Source organism: Fulmarus glacialis, unplaced genomic scaffold (genome assembly GCF_000690835.1).
Source record: "Fulmarus glacialis isolate BGI_N327 unplaced genomic scaffold, ASM69083v1 Scaffold44276, whole genome shotgun sequence".
In the NCBI taxonomy this organism is placed as follows: Eukaryota; Metazoa; Chordata; class Aves; order Procellariiformes; family Procellariidae; genus Fulmarus; species Fulmarus glacialis.
In genome coordinates this window covers 1,334-23,475 of record NW_009218300.1, presented here as the reverse complement: position 1 = coordinate 23,475, position 22,142 = coordinate 1,334, and the positions used below count along the sequence as shown (strand labels likewise).

Genomic DNA, 22,142 nt, shown 5'->3' with positions numbered 1-22,142 from the left:
TTACTAAAGATTTCCGTGGAGAGGAACAACCACGAGTGTCAGGGAATTTTTTGAGGTTCCACTTTGGTGGAGCTGCTGTTTGTTTGGTCAAAGATAGAAAAAGCTGTATGGTGACCATTGTGACCATTAGAACTCTTAGTCCCCAACAGTCGGATCTCGGGGTGTCGGCAGAGCCCTCACCATGACAAGCATACCCAAATCCCCGCCTCTGTCCACAAACACGCCCAGAATGCGAGTCCCTGTGCTGACAGGGGCTCCCCTCTCCTCCAGCCATCCAGCTGCTGAAGGTCCTCATGGCCCACAAGGTCCGGCCAGACCTGCTGAGGGGCCTGGTTGCATTACTGACGCCACCCAGGAAGAAAGCGTTTACCTTCTGCGACGAGACCGCCAAAGGTAAAAGAGCTGACCAAGGCCTGCCAGGGCGACCAGAGGGTGTTTCTCCCAAGGTCCCTCATCTCCTTCTGCAGGGCTCAGCCGTCACCCTGACTCATAGGGGAGGAGGTGCAGGGGGCTGCCCCTTGAGGCAAGGGGCGTAGCCGCAAAGACTGCCCAGGTCGAGGCCCTGCTTGCCTGCAGCACTAATGCTAGCATGGAGGCCTCCAGACAGCCGCTGAGGTCTGCTGAGCGAGGATGATGAATAGTTCCAGCCCCGGGTGTTTCCTCCCCCGACTCAGCAGAGCAGGCTGCAGTGACCCAGGCTCTCTGAGCTGTGGGCATCGTGCGCGCAGATCCTTGCAGGGTACTACGTATGATACGTAGCCACAGGGTTTCCCTAAGGTGTGTTTCCTGAAAAACTACATCCTCCTTTCATGCTAGCAGTGTAAGTCCACCTCCCCTCCCTTCTAACGTCTTAGAAGTGTTTCAAAGCATCATTCTCACCTTCCTAATGTTCCTCATGCAGACCCAACCGCGCTTTGCCTGAGGGAACCCATGCTGGTGTATATTCAGCAGGCAGCTGCTGCAAAAGTAATTGGGTAAGAAACTCTGGAGCAAAACCCACAGGAGCATAAAAGGGACCTTAGAGAAGTGGCTTCCTTTGGGTAGGAAAGGACTGGGACATGTTTCTTGCAGGGAGCATTCACCTCTGGCACAGCTCTCTGGCTGAGTACCAGTACTCAGTACTCTCTGCCAAGTCTCCAGTACTCGGCTGTTCGGAGATGGGGTGTGTTCAGGAATGGGGCAGAGCCGCTGCCTGCAGGTAGCAGTGCTCAGACCCTCCCTGCTGCTGACACTGGAGCTGGCTTGAAATTTTATTTCTAGGGAGATGTGGAATCCCGTCTGCTCTGTCCCTGTGTGCCATCACAATGTCCATCCCCTTTATGGATGGGCCTGGAAGCATGTGTGTGTCCTGCCACAGCGCAGGGCTGAAGGGTGCTGTATTGCTCATGGCCACTATTCTCCGCATAGCTGGGAGCCACAGGGAGCGGTGGAACACCCTCATTTAACATCAGCCACCCAATGGAGGAATCTAGTGCCTATGATTGACTGCAGAATCCTTAAGGAAATTCAGCCATTTGTGCTAAAATTGGTTCATTCAGTATGAATTTCCTGCAGTGTCCACAAGATAGTGCTATCAGAACACTTTTCCTGCAAAAGCAGATGACAGAAAACCTTGGCGGATAGGGAGACATACTGGACTGTCTTCCAGGGACATGCTCCGAGAAGTAGTATTGGTGGCGTTTGAGTCCTGGGTTCTTCATGGTCACACAAGAAACTTGCTAGACTTGAGTACACACCAGGAAGTTCCTGCCAATCATTAAACAATTGGTTCTCAGCAAGCCCACATATTAAATGATTGCTAATCCATGCACAGCCAAACATTTCTTGTTTGAGACTCTCCTGTCTGTTGGTGCTGCTAGGGCAGGGTGGGAACACATCGTTTTCCATTGAGGTTGCACCAAGAGGCCCAGACTCAATTTATTGTGTGCTTCTTCGCCCATCTGGGGTAGGGACTGATGGCCTATTTCATTGCAGCATATTAGCCAAGGAGTCAGCAGAAGTGGCTGAAGAGCTGATCCAGCTGAAAGTGGTACATGGCCTGATGGTTGCTGTGGGGAACCTGGACCATATGGCCAGCCAGCGACATGCCAGCATCTCCCTGGAGGTGAGAATGGTGGTACATGGCGGCAGACATCATAGCACGGCATCTGCTCCCAGAGCACCAGAGCAGAAAGGCTCCCTACACTGTGGGGTTTTTTATCTCAGCATAGCAGACACAAGCTTAGTTACAAAGGCAGGAGTCACACTTCCTTCAGGAAAGAGCTGTATTTCCCCTCCTGTCTGCCTCCCTCCTGCCACCCACCACACGTAGAGTGCTGGGAAGCCAATGTTGGCCCTCACACCTCTGTTCTACCCCCAGGCTTGCTGTGGGTAGCAAGCACAGACAGAGCTAAGGGGCTAACCAAGACAATTTGCCTGGAGCAAGACACTAGCACAGAACTATAAGCAGACTATTTTTTCCTGCTGGTGCTGGGCAAAGAGTTTTGGCTTGCCTCAGCACAGCTCTGCCTGTGTAACAGCCACAGGGAAGGACCATGCTGTCAGTAGATGGGAAGGACTGAATGAGTGATGCTGAAAACCGGGCTGTTCAGGGTGAAAGAGGGCTTACAAACCTACCTAGTAATGCAGAGGGTGAGCGTACCCTTCCTCTGAGCAGGCACCAACAGCACAGCAGGGTAAACTGCCTTGCAACTACTGCACTGCAGTCATTTCACTGAAACACCCTCCCTCCTCTTGTCAATGAAGGTAGGAACTGGCACTGGGGGAGGGCAGAGGGGAGCAAGGTGAGGCTTGAGCAGGGACCCACAAGTTTGTCTTAGTGTGTTCATGAAGTGCCAACAGTAGCACCAGCACTAAAGGAGGTGGGTCAGGGACTCACTGGCACGTGACACAGGTTATTGGGAGCCACATCATCCATGCAGCTCTGCCCTCTATACACACGCTCACATCCCTTCTCCCTACACACCAACTCTCTGTTCTGTTGCAGTATTTTGTCCACGCATTTCCCTTTGTGGAGGAGTGCATGAAGAAGGCACTAGGACACACACTGTTCCAGCGCTTTATGGTAAACATGCCTCCCTTATGGGGTTTATTAGTGGCCCTAGGACCTTGGTCTGTTTTGCAGGGATGGGCATGAGAGCCCAGAAATAAACCAAGCCACCCTTTGAGAAGCATTCACCTTCAATCTCAGTGTTCAGGAAGATAATTGCTCTGACTCAGCCTCAAGACAGAGCAAGGAGGGATCTCAGGCTACTGCTACTTCTGTGACAGTGGGAACTTGATGTCAGAAGTGTGAGCTGAAGGGCCATTGAGGCAAGAGGTGACTTGAGCTCCTCCAAACCAGGTCCCTTCTGACTGTAGCTCCTGGGGTGGATATACAAATTAGTAAGCAATGTTAGGTCCAGGGAGGGAAGGTCAAACAAAGAAGGGGCAACATTTTGTTCCTTGCACCCAGGCCCATCCTTACTCATGCCAAGACACCACTGGGCAAGGCTGGATAATCCAAGTGTAGTAACATCAGAAGTGGAACAGGACTGTCTTGCTTTAGTCCAAACTCAGTAGGGCATAACAGCCCTTTTACTCTGGATGTGCCATCTTAATATGGTGCAGGCAGAGCGCAGGAATATGGTGCAGGCAGAGCGCAGGTAAAAGTCAGCTTTGACAGTTCAGAGGCCCTCAGAGTGCTCAGCCCCACACTGCTTCCAGTATCTAAACTGTTGATCACAAAGTGCCCCAGCTGTGGGGGAGGATCCTGTCTGGGTTGAAGTATCCCTTCTCTAGCTGCTTGTCACTACTGCTGCTTGCCCACACCCTATTAAAATCATAACTGTCTTGCTGCCTTTTCCAGGACAGTCCTGAGACCTGGTACACAAAAATGGATCCAGTCCAGGCTGAAGAACTGGCCTCCAATACAGTAGACATCCCCAGAGACATGGCAAGGATGCAGTCTACAGGTGTGTGCGGAGCTGGGAGCACAGACGCTTAAATTACACCCTTTACTTTCAGGAGAAGGCAGCTCAGGAAGCAGGAGACCAGGGTGGGGGTCTAGGGGAAAAGGGAGTAACAGTAAAAGGAGCCCTTTGTAATCTGCTGTTTGTATAGCTGCATCCTGTGTTGCAGGACCCAGAGCTCACGGTGCCGTTTTGTCCCCTTTCAGAGACAAACCCTGGAGCGAGCTGAACAAACAGGAAACAGAGGGCAGCAGCAGATGCCTCCCATCTGTCCTCCCTCACCCTGACCCTCTGCCTGCTCCTTCCCAGAGGGCAGGTTGTGTGGGGCCACCTGGACCCAGTCTGCACACAAGGGCCATGGCAGCACCTTGCTGCATCTGAGCCAGTGGCCAGCTTCACACTTCTGCCCTCAAATACAGATTTTGGTAGGCTACTGAACATGTGTTTTATGTGGCATGTTAGCCATGGGAAATATATGTGAAAAAATGTGAAGTAACATGCTGGGGCTATCTTCAAAGCCTAAGTAAACACCAGTGGTACAAGGGAGTCTCACAGGGCCCTTCCTACTTACCTGATGTCATGAGAGCTGAGCCACTCACTAAATGCTTTGCTCAGGTGCAGGATAGGTACCCTCTAAACCAGCTTCCCCCTTGCTAGGCAAGCTCTACACAACAGGATCTCAAAATTAAGAGACAAAATTTATTTTGAGTGATTTATGTAAACATTACAAGTGTAAAGACTTTAAAAAGAAACTTCATCCAAGAAATCAGCTTATCTCTACCACACCAGCCAGTCTTCAGGGGGTGTTAGACTTTACCAAGATCAGCAAGAAATATATTTTATAAGATAGAAGATAATTAAATCCAGCAACATTTATTTATCAAACTTCTTAAAATACTGATTTTTTACAATTACATATAGTCCATTTTCTTTCTAGAAAAGCCAGACTTGCAACAGTTTTGCAATGTTTGAAGCACATCTGGAAAGCTTATATGTACACTAGAAAACTATATACAGGTATCTAGTTCTATTAGAGGAGACCATTGTCACTAGCAAAGGGCCAGATGTTAGACACATATAGCAGACTCCCAGGCCTTCCTCCCCAAAACTTGCAGGGGTGTGTTTCTAGCACTCTGCAGAGTACCCTGATACCAGGCCATGAAGAGAGAGAGGCTGCCATGTTCACTGCCCTCAGGCATGTGTGACCTGCAGACACTGTGCCACATTTGAAATAGGAGTTACACAAACCACCAACAAACATGCAAGACATATAGAAGACTGCTTGTGAACCAGGTTTTGCTGTATTTACTAGGGCCTCTGCCGGCTCATCTTCTTGCTGGCTTGCTCCTCCAGTTGCATGGCAGCCCCCAAGGCATCCAACGTTTCTAGAAAGGAAGACAGTGACAGGGTGACTGACCTGGAAGCTGAACTCCCCAGCCCAGCTGTCCCCCTCAGGAGCTCAGCAGGGCTCTGCAAGGGCCACAGAGGGAAGTGAACTGGGCAAGAACTACTCAGCCAACATTAAATCCTGCCTGGTCCCACAAAGTTCTTCAGCTGTACTTGTTCATTTCTACTCATCAACAATTTCAAGCCTGCAACTTGCAGTTCAAACTAGACACCACTAATCCAACCATCCCAGAGGGCCAGATTTCCCTGGCCTATAAGGCAGAGAGGGTAGCAGGGTGTTTACTCTTGTTATCTTGTCACCACCGCTCCATGGTGAATGGGGCAATACAGCTCTCAGGTTGCATTTGAGATGGGAGGACAGCCAGGGCTGTTTAAGTTAACAGTTCACTTCAATACCACAATTTTCAGCCTCATTAAAATAAAAAACCCTCACAGCCCTGTTTTTGAGGCAAAGACTATGCCAGCTGTGATGGCTCAAGTAGCAATCAAACCCCAAGCTATTGCAACAGTGGCAGAAAAGTAGCAGCTATCAGTGTAGCTTCCCCTGTCCTAGTCAGGCAGTCTGTGTACCTGGCACTCTGTTATCACATGTCAGCCAAACTCATACATCTGCCTTGCTGCCTCTCTACCATCACTTCAACCAGCATGGTCCAAACGAAGTCAGGCAGTGCTCAGGGAAAGGCAGCTGACATCCTCCTGCACTGAGCTGAGAAGTCTCCAAACTGGGTCAGAACTGAACAGTTGGAGGGATTTTGTTGCATGTTAATTAATGCCCTATACTAAGGCAAAGGCATGCCAAACAGGTGCTGACAGGCATGGCATCTCAGTATATGCCTGGCAGACACTTGTTATAAGTGAATGGGTATTAAGGCCTGATATCCATGAAAACAGGAGTGGAAACAGCGGGCATACCCCTATGAATCCCTAGAACATGGCACTGGGACCTATTTCTCAAAGTCTGTTCTTTGGCCATGGCAAAAAGCAAACTATACAACCAACTAGCCAAACAGACTTCAGCTTGTCTGTTCTTGGTGGATATTGCGTTCTGCTCCAGGGAAGGCAGTTTTATATGGCAATGCAAAGCAAGTGGAAGTTACTAGCCAAAATTTTACTTTGGAAAGTGCAGACAACAGGACATTTCAGATCTGTACCTATGATCACATAGGAAAGTGATCTAAACCATAAGCTAAGCAGAAGGACTAGGTGTTCAAACCCCAACAGGTACGCTGGTGTTACTTTCAGGTCTTTGAAAAAAGATTAGTGACAGTACTAGTCAGAGACAGGCACTAACATACCTCTGACACTAAGGAAATTTCTTGAGCTCTCCTCTACAAAGTGCTTAGTTCTGCTCACAAAGGTCTCGAGATCATAGTCTGGTTGCTCCGTGATTCCCAAGAGGTAGTCAAGTTCAGTTGTCATTCTCTATATTTACAAGGATAACAGTGATAAGAAATTGACTTTCTGGAAATTCAATTAGTTTCTTCAAATCTGGCACACCAATCAACAGAGCTGAGCTTCTACAGACCAGTACCAGTCAGTGCTCGTTAGCAGCAAGTAGAGGTTGCTAGTTGGAGGGGAAGGGGGACCAGCTGGCCACAAGCATTGAAATGCCCCAGTTTAACCACTTCAGCAGAAAACCACAGGAAAAAGTTGGCAGTGAGGAAAAAGTAACACCACTGACAGCATCTTGCAGTACAGCCCACAGCCTACCCAGCAGCACTTGGCTCAGACAAGGCAAGGTGCTGTCAACATGTAGAAGACAGCCTGGGCTGGGCTTGCCTCTTCCACATACCTGTCTCAGTTCTCTAAGCTGTTCTACAACCTTCTCCTCCCGTTCACTAATTTGAGTCATAGCCTCACGAAAGTTGAACATGTCAGGAGAGATGTCTTCCTCCTCATCCTTGGAGAGCTGCAAGAAACAGCCCAAGTAAGAACAGCAAGTTGTTCCCAGCTTTGAGATCTGTTCAGCCCACTGCACACACATACATTGTGACCTGAGCCTTCTCCGCTGGTCTCTGCTTCCTCATTCTCAGTCTCCATCTGATTCTGTGTTTCACCACCTCCATTATGAGGACTGAGCTCTTTCACTCTGCAACAAGAAAATTTGTCACTCAAACTCTTCTTCCAGCAGCTTCGGGGCTACAACATCACAAAACAGCTACTGCAATCAATCAGTGCTCAGCAAGAAACATTCAGCTGCACTTAAAAAGTTGCACATTACCACCCCAAGAACAAGCTCACATGAGCAGAAACCCCAGAGGGCTGTGGGAAGGAAAGCTGAGAGATGTTTGTCTCCATGCTCCATGTAGGACCTCTCCTGCAGAGAAATGTCCAAGTACATGGTGGTAATTACCAGCAATGCCTTTCACAGAAGCTCTCTTCCACATGTCAGCTTGCTCTGTCATGACCAACTAGGAGAACTTAGTATGGAAAGAAAAGGAATAAGCTTGATTTTTCCCAGAGACCCACTGTGCCAGCATAGGTCTGTAATAACGATAAAAGCCATGGCTGAAGACGTGGTACTAGAGGTAGATGTCAGCTGGGCATTTTGTTCCAGTTACTAGCATCAGCTTCATATTTCCAGTGAGTTGCAGCCTAATACCCCCTTTCTTATAGCTTGAACTTGCCTTGTGCACTAGCTAAGAACCCAATGGGCCCAAGTCAAGACTAGAATCTTATTGAAGCATGCTAAGTCAGATGTTGCATTCTGTCCTGTACTTTCAGGTGATCAGGAATGACTGAGCACCAGAATGAAAAAATGCAACTTCAATCCAGAACCAAATCTGCGAATCTGTCAAGATTCAGTGTTCCTGAATGCTTATGACAAGGATTACCAAACATCTTTTCAGTGTGGAATGCTTTCCAGGAAGGAAGCCTTTGTGAACTCAGTGAAGGAAAGCTACCAAGCCTGAAATGTGCAAGTGTCATCTTGTTAACATAAGACAAAAGTCACAGTCATCTTTTTACTTGTCACCTCACCAGCGAGGTGTAGAGGCATGTAAAGCAGAGACTGGGAGGCACTCACTGCTCTGTCACCAGGGTTCCAGGTATCAGGAAGACCCCCAGGGAAACCTGGGGCTCAGTCCCTGCAAGTCTACCTTGCCCTGCAGGCACCCAAGGTCAATAATGGGGCACTGAAAACACACGCTCCCACCATCTGCTTTGAGGCATTTGAGTTCTCCAGGTCCTTCAGATTTTCCCCAAAGTCTCCAAGATGCCATACCCTATTATCTCATATCAAAGGCCATCAAGAACACCAAGTGTTTTGTGTCATCTGTAGGGCCATGTTAGGGACACATTCTTAGCACACCACTTACAGATGGGACCCAAAGTATTACAAAAAGTAAAGGGCATAGAGGTAACCATTCAGGACAGAGTAAACTCCCTACAAAAAACAGGACAGTCCAAAGTCTAGCATGAGAGACTGAGGAAAGGAGACATTAGTCACGGTTTAATACAATCTCTTATGTCTCACACAGTATACCCACATTAGTTTCATAAGACAGCTCTGAGATAATTTGCTCATAACAAACAGCCTCCTAATTGCCATTACAGGCAATAACAAGAGAACTTTTGGTCAGAATAAAAGCAGCCAAAACACCTTCCACAACAAGAGTAGAATCCCCAGGTCAGAAAGGCCATTACCTGTCAGCGTATCTCAGTGTGTTTAAGGTGTACTCACACGAATTCATGCCTGGAGAAATCATTGCTATCTGCAAATAGAACAAAATACCTCCGTGACTCCCACATCTGACTTTTGGTCACATTAATGGTCCTACAGATGTCACCAGGCAGCTGGGACATGTTAGGGCAAAGGCTCAGAGCTGAGACATTCTGTCAAGTCCATTTTTCTTTATAGCTTCTGTGGAAGATGCCAGTGGCCCTGTATCCAGCATTCCACTGGCTTTGTGTGCACCCACTGTGCTGCACCCTCCCCAGGAAACAAAGCCCTTTGAGAGCACACCAGGCTCTACTGTAGATTCACTGTATGAAAGTGACTTCTTGCAGCCCTGCTTCTACTGGGGCTGGACAAAGCTCACCAGTTTTTGATCTCAGTCACCATGGGTGAGTGGAGGAGGAAAACTGTATGACTTTTTTGCAGAGAACTGAAGCTTTCTGACTTCAAAGTCCCCTCACTCTAGAAGAGGAGCATGCAGCTATTTGGTCAAATTACAGAACCTGTAAGCAGTGTGTATGTTTGTGCCATGCACATACTCACCATACAGGTCCTTGAGTTTGTTCCTATGAAAGAGTCTCTTAGCACCTGGGTCAGCTTGCTTTCCCGGAAAGGGGTATGAGATTTGTTCTGCCCTAAAGCTCGGATACATTCCTAAGAAAAGACAAGCCTTGTGAATGTGATATCTGCATCTCTTCTCAAACAGCTCTGCAAGCTATCAACCACCAATTGCTGGTAAACCCAACAGGCTGGAGAATGGTCATCTCTATTGCTCTGTAAGTACTTCATAGCCTTTTAGGTATACTTCAGGTATTTGACTGTCACAGGACAGGTGGTATATCCATCACATATAAAAAAAAAGACAACTTGAATGAAGCTTGAAAGGGCTGTACCAGTGTCTGACCTGATAAGACTGCACTGCTTTCCTGGAAACATTCTAAATGGAAGTATACACCATTTTCAGGGTTGTTAACATACTAAACTAGGATCTTTTTGGCTGTTCTATTTCTTTCCAGTGCAAGGGAAAACAGATAACCCCAGAGTTGAACAGAATCCATGTGTTGATTAGCACTATTTGCTCACCTTCAAAGCCAGTAAGCTCTTATTGATTTCTGCACCTTCCATTCGTGTCTGCCGATCAGCACTAGATGTGTCTGCACCCCTCTCATTTCCTGCCAGATCCACCAAGGAAAATTTGCCAAGCAGTTTTCCTCTTTGGCGTAGTAGGATTTGGAAGCAGGCATGTGACCGTGAAGAGCTAGCATTTGCAAAAGTCTGCCCAGATGTCCTACAGCAAAGATGAAAACAAGCGTTAGAACTGTGTCACAAAGGATGCAACAGGTCCCAACAGCACTAGATCTGCAGCCATTCAATTAAGTTGTTTAACCTCCCCAGTTTTATCCCACACATTAATACCTCAAGTTTGCATGAATTATGGAATTACCTCTGATACAAGAGCACAGAAGGATTGCTGTGAGGAATATGAACCTGCACCCCAGTTGTGGAGATTTAATAATCTGCCTGGCTCAACTCAGCCTACACTGGAATGCTTTTATGACTGCTAATGCCTTACCTGCATTTGGAACTGGAAGACATACCTTCAGCACTGCATCTCCCTGCCTCAGAGCAGGCCACACGTCATTTTCCTAATGCATCTGCCATTACACAGTAAGCTCAGCCGAGCTCCCCATTAAACAGCATTAGCTGTGCTAGCACATTACAATCATGGTAAATCCCCTTCTCCAGCAAAGCTAGCTTGGCACTTTACCTCTGCTGTGCAACTGCACATGCCCCATCACTGCAAGACACAGACTGGAGTCTTCAAGTTACCATAAACCTCCTTGTAACCTTCGCTATCATTTATTCCCTGAGAAGGCTGGTAGGTTCACTGCCCCACATGCGTCCCTACTGCTGGGGGAAAGGGAGGGAGGTTGTCCTAAAGTGAGGCAGGAGTCTGAAATGTTAAACAGTTCTTGGCTGAATTATCAGCCAAAAAAGCATGCCCAGCAGAGTGCTGAAAGAGCTGCACATGCAGTGTAATACAGAAGCCAAGGAGTTCATTACTTTGCCTAGTAATGTTTCCACAGCAGTTGCAACTTAACTGAGACAGGTAAGACTTGGTAATATAGATTTTAGCTCCTGATTAAAGACACCAGTACGATGGTAGAGCTGCCCTGACCACAGCCTTCCTGCCAGGATGATAAGCCAAGCCTACGGCTGTCCCTTGGCACCTGCTCTCAAGGATTCTTTGGACAAGATCCCTGAACAACATGCAACGTTTTTGTTGCTATTGGAATAACTCATCTGGCCTGCAGTTAAGCCAAAGCATTTTTGCAACTGTAGGTTGATGCCAGCTACTCTTCCTTGATCTTACAAGCCCACAGAGAGCTACTTGTGCTCCTGTAAACTAGTCATACTTCTAGAAAGTAGCTAGACCGCTCAGTTTAGCTGTGGCACCAGGGCAGCCATCTCCTCATGTGAATAGTTTCTTTCTTCTTGGAGTTACATGAGGACATATGAACCATGAACTCTGACCTTCTCTATGGAAGGCAGGCTAAATCCATCCCTGCTAGCCCTTTATTCTGTAACCATCTTCTTATATTCATGCAGAGGTGCTGCTCAGTGCCTGCCTATTACTGGGAACAACAAGCTCCTGTTTAAGTCTCAAAGCACCAGCTACAGACATTATATATTTTTTGTAGGCATGAAGGTACAATAGGACATGACTCTTCTTATTGGTTTTAAGGCACCAAACCTGCAGGCACTGCCCATCTCAATCATTCTGATGACATCTTCAGCACAGCCGACTTGTCTCTCTTGGAGACCAACAACCTGGACCTGCTGCTTGCCATCCTCCAGGACTCGAAGCTTTGTCTTCTTATTCAAGAGGTCAAACACCTATATTCAGGCAACAAGATTAAGGCAAATCTGAACAAAGTCTCTTTGTATGTATTTTGCACTGTCTTTATAGAAAGCTATATAGAAACAGCTCCTTTAGCATAGCCTTCCAATTCAATTCCGAACACACTAAGAATAGACTATATAGAACTATAGAAACTAGTAAGTTTCACTCAGCTACTTATGAAACATTCAGCCAAAGAAGTCAGGTCAAGATTTTAAAAAGCCTTACCTTTCCATTGTATATTTCAAAGAAAGTCACAAAGACTTCCAGGTCCTGACTCCTGTACCTGGGCTGGTTTAGAAGGAGGAAGACATCTTGGGCTAGTGAGGAAAGGCAGGAGTTTAGCTAAGTAGTTTAACATATTCTAGTTGCTACTTGATCTGCTTTCGAATATTGTGCAGCTGAATGACAGTCATCCTAAACAAATGCTAGTGGAACAATTGGTGCTGTGTTACCATCTGGAGAACAGTTTCAGCAGCATCCTCATCCAGGGACTGAAAACACAGGGGGATACAGAAGTTTCTATTGCTAATGTCACCCGCAGACAGCAATCCTTACTGATCTGGAGGAACACTGGGATCTGCTATTGTTTTGGACAGGCCTGAAAAAGTCATGTATTTGTGTTTCAAGCATTTCTTGCGGAAAGCCTAGAAAACAGGCATCCCTGAGCATCTGCATTGCCGCTGTTTGGAGACAATATACCAGATTAGTTGACCCTTTGGCTGGATCCAGTGCAGCTTCTCACAATTGGGCTTCATACTTTGAAATTGAGCTGAAAAGCAAAGACTTTCCTTCAGGGCCAGTCATAACTAATTTTCAGAGACTAGCAAACAGTTGCTCTTGTTTCAACTGCCTCGCTACACAGACTAGTTTCACAATATACCTTTCTAAAGGGAAGGTAGAGGAGGTCAGGGTTCATGGTGCTTTCTAGGCATTATATTAAGGAGGGGCTTCTAAGCATCTGTTTTCTAAAATCATTTTGCATGTGCTAGGTTTTTTTGCATCTAATGATTACAAGAAGAAACATAACACATACATTCATATGCTTTCTGTATAACAAGTTTTATATCAGAAATGGGTAGGGTTGTGTTGCATTCAAGTCAGATATTTCCAAACACCATCCTTAGTCTGAGGCAAAAAGCAAAGCAGAAGAATCAAAATTAAATGGTTCAGCCCAGCAAATGCCAAACTAGAAAATATGTCATCTCTTTGCCTTAAAAACAAATATCTTCTGGTGACTTAAGTGTGGATCTAGAAACTTACAGGCTGGATGGAAAAAATTTTGAGAAACTGATAAAAAAAAATCATACCTCCCGCAACAAACACCACTACTTATTACTGAAAACACAAATACTTTATGTATCTTTTACTGGAAACATTTTAAATAACCATACAAAACCAGACATATCTATTTAAGAAAAACAAGTACTAATTTGATTTTTGTATCTAAAGAACAATCAACTTACATGCAAAAGCATATATGCCCTTTGAGGCATTCTGTGCTCTCCCGGAGAAGTCTCCACCCATAGTCTGTGAAGAGAAGAGGCCAGAGGTAAGGTGTGGTACAAACAAGTCAAGCTACCTGATTTTAGTCCCAAAAACATACTAGGAAGTTACCATATATATGCTCTGATGTCAGCAAGATGATTAGAACACAGTGAATTCAGGATAAAATTAGTTCGCTCCTTCCCTATCAGTTCAGAAGAATATCTGGACTATGCAAAGCAACAGCTGAATGCCTGTAAGGCTCTGCAGTGCAGAGTCAAAGCAGTTGTTCCTTCAAGGGGAATTTCATGGCCTTGACAGTGCAGCCAAATAGCCTCTGGTCAGAAGAAACAAAGCCTCATTTTTTAGGACATAGGTTGAGTAACATTTTCACTTGCAAAAGCTCACATGTGATATCAAAATGCGTCAAACTTCTAGATCAGACATCACCTTTAAGTCCTTCGACCAAGATACCTTTAATCCCAACAAAATTTTCAGGTGGTGCTATCCTGGTGACTTGTTGCACCGCTTTTATATGAAACAAAGTCAATTACGTAAAACACAACTCAGTCCCATGACACACTCTCAATTTACCAGAGTTTAATATGCAGCACTCCAGTTTCAAGGTACAGCAATTGTCCTTGCACTAGTTCTGCACCCTAGGATCAGGAAGGGAAACTTCATTGACTATGATTTTAGTGCCTTACAGTTGTATTCCTGTAACGTTGCTCAGATGAGCAGTGGAGGAGTGCAATGGAGGCAGCCTATGTCCAAACTTCTATAAACTTCCAAATTTCCTTCTGGATTACTGGGTGAGATCTACAGCTCACTACATAGCACTGATAGGAGATCCTAACCTAAAAACTTGCCTCTAACACTGGAATGACAGCAACTGTCTGATTACTCAAACTGGCAGTCTAGCCTAGTCCAGTCCAGATCACTGTGGTTTGAGGTAAAGGCTTCTTGCAGAAGAGGACAGCAGATTTGACTCCACTATCATGCTGTGAGGGAAGAGAGTTTCCCACTTTCCTTCCCTACAGTTTTCAGAAGGAGAAAGTTAAAAAGACAACAGTTGTTGAAAATTTAGAGCAGATCCCCTTTGAGGCAGAAAACACAATCTTCAGGTCTCTTGAAACTGCATCTGGTAGACTGGAAGGAGTGGTTAGAAAGTGAACACGCTAATTTGCCCACTTCTCAAACAATACCAGATCACTTAAATGTTTATGTGCAACAAGAGACTTATTCTTATATAATCGCTAAAGTCTTTGGAATGCCTCCAAGCTCAAAACACAGTACAGACAACAGCCTTTGTCTCAGATGTAGGCCAATAGCCCCACTTTGCAGACTGAGTTAGGCAGCAACAGCCATTTGAGGCAAGGAATAGCCATGACTAACACTGACATGTCAGGACATCCTAAGTCTTTAACAAGCCAGCTATGGGGGGATTTTAGTACGATTTTCCTCACAACCTCAAAGGAAAGCCACTAATACATAAAACTACAGAAAGAGGATTAACAGCTGACAAAATATTAGCTTTAAGACAATAAAACCAAGATCCAAACTCTATACAATCCTACTCATTATCAACATCAAGGAGCTTTAAAATACTTTATCTAAAGCTAGAAAATTTGAGACCTTGGAGAAAAACTTACATGTGTCTTGCCACTGCCTGTCTGGCCATATGCAAAGCATGTCGCCTTCCCACCCTCAAAGATGGTCTCTACAAGAGGTCTAGCAGTGAACCTGGATGTTCAGAAGGTAAAAGACAGTTAAGGCAAGCATTTCACACCCTGCCTCATCAGTTTTCCTAAAAAAAAAAAGGAAATAAAAGTAAATCCTTAGGCAATCAGCAAGGCCATGCCAAAAATAAGCTTTAGACCTTTCAGTCCTTTGGTTTCCTCCAAAAAGGATTTTAATATTTATTTCAGGTAGCAGTTTCTTTAAGCCAGGATGCCATCTAGCCATAGCTCCGTGCTTTGATCTTGAAAGTCGTTCCCAATGAGAAGACAGCATTACCTGTATACCATTTCATTAGAAGAGGATTCATCAAATGAAAAGTCAAATCTAAATGCTTGGGTTTCAAGGTATTTTGTCAGGTCCACTTTCTGCTTTGGCTCATGCACCAGCAGGACACACTTGCTTGGAACAGTAATCACATCACATTCCTTTTTTAGAAGTTCTGTTGACAGAAAAGACCCTCAGTTTTAACGAAAATAAGCCACATCAAACTGCTCCAAGACAGAGCTGCTTTGTCAGTACACTCACCTTGTTTATTGAGAGGGCGCTTCCTCACACAGACACAAATCCTATGTTCTTCTATCTAAAGGAAAAGTAAGAAACCAAGTAATAACTATTTCCCAATTACATGCACACCTACTCAGTATTACAGAGAGAAAGATCCGATGCTCCCTCATATCTACTTTTCTATATGCTGATCAGAGTTGCCTCTGTTACTGATCAGACACACTCATGCAGGGATGCAAGTCTTAAAGTCCATTCAGTGCAAAAGAAACACTACAAACAATTGACCTTTTCATAGCATGCTCCAACATATCAGGTGGAAATGCTGCTATGCTACAGAAAGTGCCCCAAATATTCTGTATCAGAATTAGTAAAAACTTTAGTCTTGGGCAGCTTTCCAGCAAAATCTGATATCAATACTGCAACTACGGTCAAATTCAGGCAAATTGTTATTTAATTTACCCCAGAGGTACTTTTTGACCTGGAGTTCTTTACTTATGCATTAAGTTTAGCTATTTGTGCAGCACAGCTACACATCAGTTGAGTTTGGGAAAGTGTGTATTCCGTTGTGTGAGGCAGAAAGCAGAAGACAACAAACTCCTCTTCTGTCATGCAGCGCTATGTACACAAACAGCTGGTTCTCAGCCCCGTAGGATGCAGGCACACAAACCACCTAGTGTTCTAAGCTAGTCCACACCTAGTTTTTTGTTGGAACTTAAATGCTGGTCATTTTTCACTGACCATAACAAGGCTTTTGCTAGACAAGGACTACTTGTTCTCAGGTATTAAACAACACTACCTCCATAATTGCTGAAGATATCGACTGAGCCTGGTTTTTCTAGTTTTTGACCTCTACTTTTGCTCCTCCGCTTTTTAAATTTTGAAGTAAATTTAAATTTTACATAATTTTAAAATTACTTAAATATGACTTACATATGATAACACTTTCTGTTATAGGTCAATAGTCCGTTTTAAATTATACCTATACCTACAACAAGCTAAGCTACTAGGTAGTAGGCTCTGCCATTTACAAGCTCTGAAAAATCCTGATATTACCACACAAATCATTGCATGATAATTGTCAAAGTGCAAGCTCTTCACTAGTGACATATGCAAAGTAATGCAAGGCAGCTTAGCCCTAAATAGGGGATGTAAGTGACCTCACATATACCACCAAGTGCCTCAAGACCACAATATGCTCAGAGGATTTCCAAGGTGCAGTGATGCACTAAATTGCTCACATGCTAAAATCTTCAGTACAAAATAAAGAAGTCTGTCTACAAGCTGCAGTTAGCCTCAGTATTTACTTACCGGGTCAGTTATAGATATTGGCTGGCAGTCTAAAGTTGCTCTGAATTCTTTGATCATCCGTGCAAACTCCCAGTTTGGACAGCTGCTGTCAAATTCCTACATGGAAAAAGCCATGGATGTGAAGGTAATTAACCTGTTACAGCAAAAAAGCCAGAGCATACTAAATCAGCTGTAGACAATTAGAAATGCTTCATTTAAAGGCCACAAGATTCAGAATTTTCTGGATCTAGAATCAATCCATCCTCATGTACAGCTTCATAAGAACAAAGCCTGTCCAAAATGTTTTAGTTTCAACTATTGTGATGGACTATCCTATAGTACTTCCCCTTACTGGTGTATTGTAGAGTACTCCACCTGTGCACGTTTTGACCTGATTTCACTAATCTGAGCTCTCTTTTCTTCTCTCTTGTTTTTCATTTTCTCCATCTCTTTCACAATGTTAGATCTTCTCCGAACTAGATAAAAACAAAAACATTTCCTTGGATTAAATTTTCATACTAGGTTTTAAGCACAATGCAAATATTTCAACTTTTCCAGATTGCCGACAGACTAACTTGTACAGAAAACAATAATCTTCAGAAGGATGGTCATTAATTTTGCAGCGCTTCCTTCCTAAACCAGATCTACCTACCACAGAAACTGCCTAGCAAGCCTGACTACCACTCTAAAGTAAAGGCAGCATTTCTGAGGAGATACAACTATAAGAGAATTACACATTTGTAGTAAAAAGTACTCAAGATATTCAGTCTTGCCGCCAATGGCACCTTTTCAAAGCTTTAGTCTCGGAGTATACAAAGCAGCAATCACATAGTGATGCATTGCTGACTCGTGAGTCAGTTCTTACCCACTGCTCTCTGGTACCTGGGCTCACTGAAGAGCTCGTTCTAGCAGCAGGTAGATGATCCTCTGTATTTCCATTTACATTTGTCAGTGACACTTCTGGAGCACAGCTCAGCCTGCTAGTCCTGGTTCGGCCAGCTGCAGAAAGAAGCCAGACCAAAACCAGTAATTAGATTCCAAAGATCAAGAATAATTGTGTAATTTGTAAAGCCTCACAGACCACAGGCATTTCTCAACTTTGATTCTGGATCAGGAGAAAGAACTAGCTAAAACCTGTGATAAGTGTGCAAATAATTTTTTAAATCTTTTGCCGATCACCAACTTTTATTCAAGCCTCTTATTTCAATGTCTTTGCAGAACTTAATACACAAGGCATGCCCTCAACTACTCATAGGGTAGGTCTGGTAAAGATAAATAACTACATTTCATAATTCAAGTAGGCTCAAGTTCTTGCTTTACTCAACCAGTATAGGTAAAACTACTACCAGTTTAGTTACAGAGTGTATTGTCAACAGTATTAAAGCACTTTTCCCACTCTAGCCCTGCGAATACCACTTTACACTGTTAAGCAGATACCACATCCACCCACCCACCCTCAGCTCTCTGGCTAATAAAGCACATCATTATTCAACAACATTTGTTTCCAAAATCCTTTGAGAACCCCTTCAGGTAGGAGCCCTGGATATTTACACAGTGGCAGACCTCTAGGTCTCTCTTGTTTCATATATGAAGAGGTAGAGGTTGCTCCTCCCCACTGGGATTTACGGTTTACCTAATTAAATGCAGACAAAGCATCTTGCTTCATAGTAAGAATTCACTAGGTTCTTTCTCCACTCACCAGGAACCAACAAATTGTTTCTGGTTTGTGCAGAAGTGCAGGGATCCACCCCCATCTCATTTTCCTGGAGGCTGCACAGAGATTCTGTGATAACAGACATCCTGGAACGGCCACGAACAGCTTTGGAAACATGAATTCAAGGTCAGCATCATGCCTCAGACACTCAGACATTTGCAAGTAATCAAGTGCTGAAAGTGCAGAACAATGGGGAACAGGGTGTGTTTAAAAGGACCATTTCCAGATCTCTGATGTACTAGCAAAGTGCAGGACAAAGCAAAGCAGGTGGGTGAAAAGTGATCATGAAATATACCACTACAGAAAAGCAAACAGTTCATTCCAGATTTGCAGTTCCAGTGAATTTCTTTCAGATACCACTAAGGATTCACTAATATGGCAGTTCCAGAACCTTAATACCTAGGAAGGAGGCAGTTACAAGTCAGGGAACTGGGAAATCCTCTGAAGCTTCACACTTGCAGGGCTGTGTGAATTACCTGTTTGATGGTGACAGTAATACTGCAATCTGGCAACTAGTCATGGGCAGCATCATGCCCACCATCACAGCACCCACACACAGACTGTGTGTGGTGCACAGTGGAGTGGGAACTTGATGACACTAAATTCAGCTAAAAGACTGTATGTAATCACAACAGCAAATCTTTGGAAAGGGTCCTTTTGTAGGCAGTCCATTGTCACATGCCAAGGTACATTTCTTTCACTGAGACCAAGTCCCTCGCAAAGCTGCCTGGGGAAGGGATTGGAACATACACCTCAATAGATTTGTAAAGAAAGCAAATCTGATATGAAAAAAATAGAAGTGTGATATGAAAGCTAGAACTACCTTCATCTCTAGGAATCACAAGAATTTATCCAGAATTAAATCACTATGATTTTAAAGAACATTAGATTTGTTTCAGCCCAATGGTTAATTTCAATTCTGGATCAAATTCCTTACAACTGTACCCACAAAATTCAGTGCTCGTATCTGTTAACTCTTTACCTGAAATCTTCTGCTCAGGTGCAGAGACATTAGGTATCACTGCTGCAACTTTAGGAACAAAAAGCATCAGTTTCATTATGCTCAGAGATGGCATTTTATTCCACTTACTTTTGTCACATATGCCCAGACCTGATCTCATCACAAACTCAGCAGCACTTTTTCTGTAAACGATAGTGCTCCTGGACATACCAACTGGAGGATTTGCTGCATCTAAATGGGTTTGATTCAAGTGATTCTTGTATGTGAGAATATTCAGCATCCTCCAAAATTCTTACTGATTCAGACAGCTGAGGCAGTATCTGTTTCTTAACTCATTCTGAAAGCACTGCTTCTGCTTCTCTCACTTTTCTGAATGAGACAGACACCTCTTGATCTTCTTTCATTTGTTTAGTCTAAGAACCAAAACTTGAAGCCAATGTTAGCTTTCTCATTGGTGCAGTGCAGAGTTTGCAACAGGACAGATACTCACTGACACTCTTGGGGTTTAGCTAGCTATAATAACATAAAATAATATTTGAGGAATACTGAAAACACTGCTTCTCTCTTGTACTCTGAGCAGGTCTTTAGGGACAAGACTGTGCCAGTAGGAAAGGCAACAGATATTTCAGATTTGCCAAGATTTGCCATTAGATTCTATACTTCAGGAAAGCTGTGACCTCTGTGAGGACATTTTTCCATCAATCAGTGACTGGATTAAAAAAAACTTATTTTTCCAGCTGGCTATCCAGCTCCATTAACTGACCTGTCTAGAAACCTGTCTAGAGACAGTCATAACTTTACCACATCATTTTGCTTGCCAGTTCACAAAATTTATGGAGAGTTCTCTGGATTTGAGGAAGATCAGGATGCTCTAGTACAGAACAACTTTTGACACATTAAGCTTCTTGGACTACTCCTGCCTCTCCAATGCAAGCGTATTTGTACTGGTGTCTTCTGGTACAAGCTTCTGTCTTGCATCGCATACAACAAAAGAGGGCAGACAAGCACAGCTGTTTTGTTTACAGCACAGTTGCGTGGAAAAGCACAAGTTCTGGCTAGCTCTGCATTTTAAGAGAATCATTAAACTAGCAACCTCATCATCACGCAAGTGTGTTACAAATAGACCTGTAATGCTGCCACTTGCAATTCAAAAAGCCAGAAGAGTCAACTAATAAGCTAAAGGAGGTAGAAAATGTGAGAGTTTTCTAACTCCTGACACCTCAAGAAAAACAATTCCTTAGCAATCCCACACTCTGACATCTCTATCTTCTCTTCTGGCTTTGCTCAAAACATTGTACTGACATACAATTACTAAGCTATGGCACACCAGCTGGCACTTTGGCTCCCTGGTCTGAAATGTCTCCAAGAATAAAGCTCTAGTTATTGTCTAGGGAGACTGTTTGAAGAGGAGGCATCCATTTGTCACCTCTATTTCTTTCTTGCCCTTTCCACTCTCATTTTGACACTTTTAATAAATGCCACTTACCTTTTGTTGTTTGTGGCATTTGCAAAACTCCATATGAAACTTTAAAACTCACTGCAACAGTAACTGCCTAGTGACATTTAAAGCAGCGTCAAGGAATAACTACAGCAATGCTGCAGAAAAGGGCAACACATCAACAAACTCCAGCTCACAGGAACAGGACAGCAATCTGTTAGCAAAGTTCTGCATTCAGGAGTCCAAATTGTTGGTATGAGCCAGTATGGTCTTCATTACTATTGCCTGAATGAGCAGCCTTATGATGCACTCAGATTATAACGGCTGCAGTGGAAGACCACCACTGTTTCACAGGGATACAGCAGAGAAAAGAACATTTTCTCACCTTCCCGTGGAGCAGGAATTTTTGAAAGGGTTGTTCTACGCTTCTGTTTCTGAAAAAACAATGAATGCTGTAAGTAACCGGAGCAGGCTGCAAACATGTAGCACAGCACTTCAAGACAACATTGATACAACAAGGATTTCTGACCAAGGTCTAACTACAAAACAGAGAAGACAAGTTAAAGACCTCAAACATTAAGACTGAGGGTATTATTTATAACAAGACCTATGCTGCTGACACTTTAGTACCTTAGGAGAGACTAAATCACTTTAAAGCACTCACCTGTACAGTTACATTCTCTTGCAAAGGAAGGTTCTCTTTCACATCCGCAGCAGGTAGTTCTTCTAATAACTCAGGATTTATTGTTATCACATCATCAATCTCAATCTACAAGAGCAAAGGCAGAATTTTAGAGTGGAGTATTGCTGCTACCACTTACGGCTTTTTTTTTTTTTTAAGCTTGACTTTCAGTACAGGCAAACAAACCTGACCCACTGCCTGCCAAATGTTAAGTTAAAATTGCCTGGAAGGGCAAGACAGTAGTTCATATTCCATTTGAGTAGTTTCATATGTCAAAATATGCTAGAAGAAACATGCTAGTTAAGCCATTTACGCTCATCTGCCAAATGCCATGCAGCTCTGCAGGTGCCACAGAGCACTTCTGAATAGATGGGCCAAGCACATTTGGCATCAACT

The 22,142-nt window shown here is 44.2% G+C and overlaps 1 protein-coding gene across 4 annotated transcripts; it reads right to left on the bottom strand.

Moving 5' to 3' along the window:
- Window positions 1-4,634: 4,634 nt before the first annotated feature.
- Window positions 4,635-21,827, bottom strand: KIF2C (kinesin family member 2C). 4 transcript variants are annotated; one of them, XM_009579995.1, is made up of 20 exons: window positions 21,729-21,827; window positions 21,450-21,498; window positions 19,648-19,695; window positions 18,651-18,770; window positions 17,834-17,950; window positions 17,327-17,427; window positions 16,973-17,068; window positions 15,686-15,740; window positions 15,437-15,599; window positions 15,073-15,163; window positions 13,402-13,465; window positions 12,164-12,255; window positions 11,789-11,931; window positions 10,117-10,321; window positions 9,577-9,687; window positions 9,003-9,070; window positions 7,344-7,446; window positions 7,150-7,266; window positions 6,653-6,779; window positions 5,181-5,335 (listed from the first exon to the last, which is right to left on the bottom strand). In XM_009579995.1, the coding sequence occupies exons 4-20, from the start codon at window positions 18,748-18,750 to the stop codon at window positions 5,259-5,261; spliced, it is 1,830 nt and encodes a 609-aa protein (XP_009578290.1). In that variant the 5' UTR covers window positions 18,751-18,770; window positions 19,648-19,695; window positions 21,450-21,498; window positions 21,729-21,827; the 3' UTR covers window positions 5,181-5,258. The 4 variants fall into 4 exon arrangements, 3 of the variants coding, with proteins under 3 accessions (XP_009578290.1, XP_009578291.1, XP_009578292.1); XR_683538.1 differs by lacking the exon at window positions 19,648-19,695 and having other exon boundaries at window positions 4,635-5,335; window positions 7,358-7,446; XM_009579996.1 differs by lacking the exons at window positions 17,834-17,950; window positions 19,648-19,695.
- Between the last annotated feature and the right edge of the window lie 315 nt (window positions 21,828-22,142).